This window comes from Conger conger, chromosome 2 (assembly GCF_963514075.1).
Source record: "Conger conger chromosome 2, fConCon1.1, whole genome shotgun sequence".
Lineage (NCBI taxonomy): Eukaryota > Metazoa > Chordata > Actinopteri > Anguilliformes > Congridae > Conger > Conger conger.
Window position 1 is genome coordinate 6,384,398 of NC_083761.1, and position 8,416 is coordinate 6,392,813.

Sequence of the window (8,416 nt, forward strand, 5' to 3'; positions counted from 1 at the left end):
CACCTTCGCACATGAGCAGTGTCTTGAAATGAAGCGCTTTCTGCGGCTTTTCTCGGCGAGGAGCGGCAGACCTGCGTAACCGCACACGCACACGCACACGCACACGGCCCTTCCCGGCCTCCGGCACGGCGAGGGACAGGAGCCGATAGTTGAGATTGCCATCTTTCTCCTACACCATCTTTGGCCCGGGGGGGGGGGGTGTCAGCGGGACATTGGGTGAGACCGTGGCGGGAACACGGAGCACAGGCCGACCGGGTCGCGGGTTTTTTTTCACGCTGACTGCACCCCGGCTGTTCCCCCCCGGCTGTGCCCCTCTGTCCCGGGCTCGATTTTTAACGCGCTGCGATCGCGCTGAGTCACTCACCCAGGGCCGGGCGATCTGCCCCGAGGCGCGGATCACCTCTCCGGATACGGCCCTGCCGCAACACGCTTTATACCTCCTGTTTACACTCGCCCTTCTTACATTACGTCAGGTTTGTTCGGCGAGGCGGGTTTATCCAGTGACGTGCGTACAGTCAGCGCTTACCTACGCCTATATGCAACATGCAGGTGTGCATTACATGAGTTATTTAAGCTGATTAAAGCGACTTACATTTTAGGCTAAGCAGGGGACAATCCCCCCCGCCCCCCCCCCCCTTTGCAATGCGGGGTTAACCAGTCCGGTCAGTCATGTCTTCAAGCAAGCACAGGGGGTAGAGTCCGACCCCCAAACTGGGCTGACCCCCCTCAGGAGTCAGGTGTCACTATGGCCGCTTCAGCCCCGGGGGGGGGGGGGGGGGCGCCGTCGTTGCCTGGAGCACGTTGCATTTTCCCAGAATGCACGGCTCGGAGATGACCGCGGCGTTGGTCGGAACAGTGTGCCGTTGTGCTCTCCCCCATCCCCATCACCCCCCCCCCCCCCCCCGCCCCGGAGCGTTCCCATGGCTGCTTCCCCGGCCTTCCGGATCTTTCCGCAGACCCAGCCTGGAAGTGCCTGAAAGGGCTTTTTCAGAACGCGTGCTGTCAGGTGGTCCGTTTTGTGCTGAGTCAGCACAGAGCTTTCACTCTCTCTCTTTTCACTTTCTCTCTCTGTCTCCCTCTCCCTCCCTCCCCCTCTCTCTCTCTCTCCCCCTCTCCCCCCTCCCTCTCTCTCTCCCCCTCCCTCCCTTTCCTTTCTCCCTCTCTCTCCCCTCCTGCCCCTTCCTCTTTCTCCCTCTCTCCCTCTCCCCCCCTCCCTCTCCCCCCCTCTCTCTCCCCCTCCCACCCCTCCCTCCTCTCCTGCCTCTCTCTCTCTCTCTCTCTCTCTCTCTCTCTCTCTCTCTCTGTGTATGTTTGGCAGTAGGCTAAATTGCTTTCTGCTGCCAGTCATGGCATTCCAGCGGAAAGAATTGGTGTATGTGTGTTTGTGCGTCTGTCTGTGTGCACTTCTGTGTGTGTGTGTGTGTTTCTGTGTATGTGTGTTTGTCTTGTATTGTCTATCTGTGTGTGTGTGTGTGTGTGTGTGTGTGTGTGTGTGTGTGTGTTTGCCTTGTCTTGTCTATCTGTGTGTGTCTGTGTTTGTCTTGTCTTGTCTATCTGTGTGTGTGTGTGTGTGTGTGTGTTTCTGTGTATGTGTGTTTGTCTTGTCTTGTCTATCTGTGTGTGTGTGTGTGTGTGTGTGTGTTTGTCTTGTCTTGTCTATCTGTGTGTGTGTGTGTGTGTGTGTGTTTGTCTTGTCTTGTCTATCTGTGTGTGTGTGTGTGTGTTTGTCTTGTCTATCTGTGTGTTTGTGTGTGTGTTTGTAAAGCTTGGTGCTGTGCATGAAACTGAAAATGGAGTCACTATCTGACAACACGCTCGTTTTAAACATCTGACTGATCATACAGACTCGTTTCACTCCGGTGTAAGACTGGACTCACTGACTGCTCTGTACCCCGTGAACCCTCACTCACAGCCAGCCGGCGAAGGATGGCCTCCCCCCTGTTGGGTCTGGATCCTCCCAAGGTCCCATCCTGTTTATTCTGCCCGGCGGTTTTTTTTTGTTTTTTTTCCCACGTTTGCTTTTGTTCGCGGTTTCTGGCGGGCATACGCTGGGAAGCACACTGTGACACGTGTTTGGTGAAATGCGCTACGCGAGTAAAAATGATTTGCTGTGATTTGTGTGGTCGTAAAATGTGTGCTGTAGTCTGCGTCTTCTGAACGCTGTGTGAATAGGCATTTAAACAAATCTCTGAACATCATCTCTGATGTCATGGCTAACAGTCCTGTCATGCTCATTCTTAATTCATTCATAATTATTTTAGCAAAAATAGTTATTGTTTTAGACTGATCTGTCGTTAGATGCTAGGCTGCCCAGACGGGCCAAAATTACATTACATTACAGTAATGGCATTTGGCAGACGCTCTTATCCAGAGCGACATACAGTTGATTAGACTATGCAGGAGACAATCCTTCCCTGGAGCAATGCAGGGTTAAGGGCCTTGCTCAAGGGCCCAACGGCTGTGCGGATCTCATTGTGGCTACACTGGGGATCGAACCACCGATGGTGTACCAGTGGTCATGTACCTTAACCACTACGCTAACCTACAAGATCAGTTGTCTTTCGCAGTTTTACACAAATAACTCCTCGGTGCGACAGAGGAACTTTAGCCCCCAGAAGACTGAAACTCTTCTGCTTTCCGATCGGCAATGTTCTCGATCGGTGGAGCTCCTTTCTGAAGTGATGGTGCCAATGTTCCTTCCCCAGTTCTAATACGAGGACATGCGAACGTAAGATGCATTTGCATTGTGGCATTTTCTTATGCGGTTGTCCAATGGAACCTGCTGGTTTCCTAGGAGATGTGTCTCTGCGGGTCACGTCGAGGGGGGGGGGGTTTGGGGAGCAGGTGTGTTTGCAGGTGGAGGTGCGAGGCACTCGATCGCTCCTTTAATTCCACTTCTTCGTCTTTCTTGCGTCCTGCAGGTTGTGCAGCCTCACCCTGAAGAAGCTGACCGTGCTGAAGGAGCTGGACAAAGATCTCAACTCGGTGGTGATCGCCGTCAAGATCCAGGTGAGCTCCTCCGCAGACCTGCTACCTGTGCGTGTGTCCGTCAGAACGCCTCGACTGGGATGAGCTTATAAAAGCCTGTGACCGCATGCTCCCGCACTCTCAGAGATTGAGTACGAAATGTGCCTAGAAACTGCCTAAAAAGGTACAAACGTTTGTTACTGGGGCGGTACACCGGGTGCGTAAAATCGTAGCCCTAGGCAGCAATACATCATTAATTTGTGTCTTTTTTGTTTGCTAAATGTATTCAACTGTACGCAAAGAGAACATTACTATGCTTTCAGGGTATATTTGGGAAATTTGATCCTTGAAGAACAAACATGTACCTACACACTGTCACTTTATGTCTGAGAGTGTCAAATCTGAAGCATTCCTGAAGATCTCCTGAGAATGTGTCCAAGGGTGGCACGGCGACACATCGGTTAGCGATGTTGCCTCGCCAGAACGCGGTTCTGGGTTCGAGACCACAGGTCAGCCAGGATCCTCTCTCGTGTGCATGTTCTCGGCGTGTTCGTGTTGGTTTCCGTTGGGAACTCCAGTTTCCTCCCGCAGTCCGAAGCCGTAGATGTAGGCCCTAGGGCTCAGTTCCAGGAGTGATGTCAATGTCAAAGTGAAATAATATTAAAGAAGAGAAGGTTTATATTGGTGCGATCTGAAGGAATTTTATGGGTGTCGAAGGATTTATTTCGGGCCTGGCCCACATTGCGTCATCGTCATCGGGTCGTTTGTGTGACTCCTCGTGTTTCTTAAAATGGAGGCCATGAGTCAGTAACGATCGGCGGGGACAGTGCTCGGCATTGCCGATGTCCAGAATCATGTGACCCGAGACTAATTTGGGGTGGGGACTTGGGGGCATGACTCTTTCGCACTCCTGCCAAACGAGGGTAAAGAAAGAAAGAAAGATTCAAGGAAGGGGGGGGGGGGGGGGGGGGGGTTGGGGGGGACTTGACTAAGACGTGGCTCAGCCCGGGAAAAGGTCACAGAAAGGTCATGCCAGAAGGAGAAAAGTTGCAGGGTAACCATAGTAACGGCTATGGAAAGGTGATTATAAACTGCGAAAACGTGTCCTCTAGCGCAGCACCCTTGGCTGTGACTTGTTCGTTACGTCCGGCCTGTTACTAACGGCCCGGGCTCAGCCTTCTCTCCACCCCGGCTGGAGATTAACCAGGAGAAACGTGTTTCTGAGCTGAAACGTCCAGGGTGTGGTCTGTCGGGAACTGTAGCTTTTCAGACGTTCTTTACTGGGGGGGGGGTACTGTCTCTTTAAGGTATTACAAGGAGGCCAGGCTAGGGCACCTGTGTCGACTCTCTCTCTCTGTAGTTAAGTTGGTCAGAGAGTTATGCGGTGTACTCTTTTATTAAAGTATTTTGTTCAGTGATGGCTCTATTTGTCCTTTTCTTGTTTTACTAATCTGTCCATTGATGACAAGGTTAGAGTGCTGTAGAGGCCGGGCATGGTATGGTCAGCGCTCCATCGAATGAAGCTGCTTCTATCCGGCCTATTTTGCCCTGTATCTTCGACGGTTCAGTGACAACGGGCTAACCTGCGAGCTGCAAAGCAACAAAAGCGTGACAGTTTGCAGAAGAAAAAAAAACACCCCCCCACCGTAGAATGGACCGGAAAGGGGGCCCCCGCCGTGAACGGGAGAAGATTAGCATGGTTAGCGCTAGCGGCGGTGTCAGTGTGCTGACGAGCATGCTATCCCACAATGCCGCCCGTTCTGCCCTTTTGTCCGCGGATATAATGGCGACGGCCTCTGTGGAATGAAAGCGCTGAGCGCCGGTGGCTTCAGTAATCCCACGAGGGTACACTCCCATAATTCTGCCTATTTACAATGGTAACAATAACGGTCATAATTATGACACTATTCATACACTGCTTTCTATGTAGTGTGCTCAAAATACAGGCAGCAACAAGTGGCAAAAGTTCCAAGAGCAGATAAAGATATGATGTAGAGGTAAAAATAAGACTCAAATTAATAAGTTGTTCAACATTGAGTTTACTCATCTGATGTTGTCTCTGAGAAGGCAACATAAAAGCCCGATTTTTCCTCTATGTTACCGGTCATGATACCAGGGACCACTGGTCTATTTTCTCTAGGTTAGGGCTGCCCAACCCTGTTCCTGCAGAGATCTACCATCCTGTAGGTCTTCACTTCGCATGATGGTAGATCTCCAGGAACATGGTTAGCTGTTGAGTGAGGTGTGCTTTGCCAGGGTTGGAGTGAAAACCTACAGGATGATAGATCTCCAGGAACAGGGTTGGGCAGCCCTGCTCTAGCGGTTGAATGAGGTGTGCTTTGTTAGGGTTGGGAGTAAAAACCAACAGGACGGTAGATCTCCAGGAACAGGGTTGGGCACCTCTGCTCTTGGTCTCTGAATTAATAACCCCCCCCCCCCACCCCCGGTGGTGAACAGAGGGCCATGATTGCACAGCGGAGCCAGCCAGCGTTGGAGCCACGCGGAGGCCACACACACACCCCCCCCCCTCGGGGTTTTCTCCAGAGTCTCACTTCCTGTTGTGCCGCGTGACGGCGTGTTGCTAGCCGGCGGTTTGACCGTTTGACCCAGTGACCGTGGCCTCGGGGAAGCCAGCTCATTTCATTTCATTTTTTTCTCCCCCACTAACCTGGAAATGAACCAATTACCGCCCGTAAATATATCCGGAGCGGTGGAGGTGGGCCAGAGCGCGCCGTAAAACAACGCCGGTTGTCACTCCCGCTCTCTCTCTCTCCGCGCCGAAACGCTCCGTAATAAACGCCGCACGCTCGCCGGTTCCCCCCGGAGACGGTTCAAACGGGCAACGTTTCCTCGGGGAGACCCCGGCAGGCCTGTGAAACGTGTTATCGCATTGTTATTTACGGCCCGAAAAACGTATTTTAAGCTGATTTATTTTTTTTATTTTCTTTTATTAATCAGGGAAAAATAAGGGGGGGGGAAATAAAAAAAAAACCACATCCCCGGATGTGCCGTGTGGAAACGGCCCTTCCCAGATCCCCATGACCGGGCACACTCTCGCAGAAGTGTCTCCCCCAGGGACGAGTCTGGCCGTTGTCAAGGCAACACCAGCTGCCTTGCGCCTGGTTTTCGGGAATTATGCCGGAGTCACGCTGGAACTCCAGCTGAGCCCCTCTGGCGCCCCCTACAGTCTGTCTGCGCACACCGCAGGTCCGTGCCCTCTGGCTCAGTTCAGCTAAACTGACGGACTGGGGGGCTCATTCGGTTCAGGTCCCAGTTTGTGGAAGCGACATTTCCCCCTTGCCATGTGGATTATAAAGGAGTTGAAGGTGCTATAAAAACGCTGTGAAAGTATCAAAACACACGGTCTCCAAATAAATCCATACAATCCATGGTAAGAGACTGCCTTTCACTGTCCCAACTATGTCCACCATCTCACGGCCCACCTGGTAGACGGAAGATATCCAAGCGCTTGCCAGCCAATCAGAACACAGGTTCATTGGCATTAATGAGCCTTAAAGACACGGTCACTAAAACAGACTGTTCTTGGTGAAGCTCGTGAGAGGCGCTGGAGAATGGAGCGGGATGTTTTTGTGGTTGAAGACGATGGAGATTTTGACGTTTGTTTTGCATGATATTTTTGTGGGTGATGATGTTGAAACGTGATGTCCACGTGATGTTTTTGTGGATGATGACGATGATGACGATGATGATGACGGAGATTTCACAGTACGTCTGCGTGATGTTTGTGTGGTTGATGGTGATTTTAGAGTGCCTTTTGCGTGAGTCTTTTGTGGTTGATGATGGTGGCGGAGATTTCGAGTGCGTTCGCGTGATCCTTTATAAGGTCACCTTCGAGGACTGCGCTAATGAGATCCAAATATGAGCCCAAACCCTGGCTGAAGCTCCATCGAGCACCACTTTCCTCTCTCTCCGCTGCGCTTATAAACAACGAGACAATGAGTGAATGAATCAGTCTTTATTTCTGTAAGGCCACATTTACATACGGGCTGTCGCACAGCTCTTCACTCTGGGCGCCTCCCAGCGTTAAAAACCAGAAGAAGAACAATTTGAGGGGAATAAAAAGCACACAGCCCACTGGGGCCCTGACAGTTTATGAGATGAGAATTTTGGGAGAGAAATATTGGAAACTTCATGTTGAAGTTTTAGTGGAACTCTCTTTCAAGCGAGGTTATTTATGATAATAAAATACAATTGTGAGGTTATAATAGTGGGGCCTCACATCCATTGAGGTTAATTTTCCATTTCTCCATTTTCTCTCTTTTTTACTCACACTTTTTACTTTCTCTCTCCCCTTTCTCTATCCTATCTTTCTCACTCCATCTTCCTCTCCTCTCTCCCTCCTCTCCCTCTTCTCTCTCTCCCTCTCCTTTCCTCTGTCTCTCCCTCGCTCTCCCTCTCTCTCCCTCTTTCACTTCTCTCCTCTCTTCTTTCTCCCTCACTCTCTCCATCCCTCTTCCTCTCCTCTCTCTCTGTCTCTCCCTCACTCTCTCCATCCCTCTTCCTCTCCTCTCTCTCTCTGTGTCTGTGTCTCTCTCTCTCTGCCTATAACTTGTCAGAGTTACCTTGTTTATATATTCGGTTTGTCCAAAGTGCCCCCCCCCGGCCCTCATTCCCCCCTCCTTGGCTGTAAATGTGCGGCTAATCCCGTACAGCGGGGAGAAACGGAGCTAATGGGAAAAAGATCTGGCTTCTGAGAGACTGAAAAGCAGCAGGAAATCCCCTCCCTCCCGTAGACTGAAACGCAGTTCTGGGTGATACCAGTCGGAAATATGACATTGCATTTTACGTACGTATTTGTCGTCTTACAAAACTCCCATAATGCGTAGGGCAGGGGTGTGTGTGCATGTTTTGATTTTACTCTAAGCTTCATTGATGGAGTAAAGCAGCTGATGACACATTTAACTCACATGTGCTATTTCCCCGGATCTAAATTCCCTTATGGAAAAGTATTGCATGTAATATTTTTAACCCCAGTATTTAAAGATAAATTGTGTTTGCCCATATATTGTGAAGTGCTGCTGTCACTTCTTGATAATGTACTTCTTGTCAATACATTGCCAGCATTGGTGCTCTCTATCTCTCTCTTTCTCTCTCTCACTCTCTCTCTCTCTCTCCCTCCCCTCTCTCTCTCACTCTCACTCTTTCACTCTCACCCACTCAATCTCTGATTCTGTCTCTCACTCACTCTCTCTCACTCTCTTTCTTTCCGTGCTATCTGTTTCTTATGTTCTCCATCCACCCACACACACACACACACACACATACTCTCTCACACACACACACACACACATACTCTCTCACACACACACACACACACACACACATACTCTCTCACTACTCTCTCTCACACACACACACACACACACACACACACACACACACAAACAATGAGAGAGTGGAGCAGGGGACCGCCATCTTGTCCAGAGGG

General features: G+C 50.7%; 1 protein-coding gene across 1 annotated transcript in view; it reads left to right on the plus strand.

Annotated features, from left to right (window-relative positions):
* The window catches only part of si:ch211-126j24.1 (phosphofurin acidic cluster sorting protein 2), a 109,159-nt gene that overhangs the window by 42,599 nt on the left and 58,144 nt on the right, over positions 1-8,416 (plus strand). The window contains 1 exon segment of the mRNA XM_061232911.1: positions 2,922-3,009. Coding sequence (XP_061088895.1) covers positions 2,922-3,009 — 88 coding nt within the window.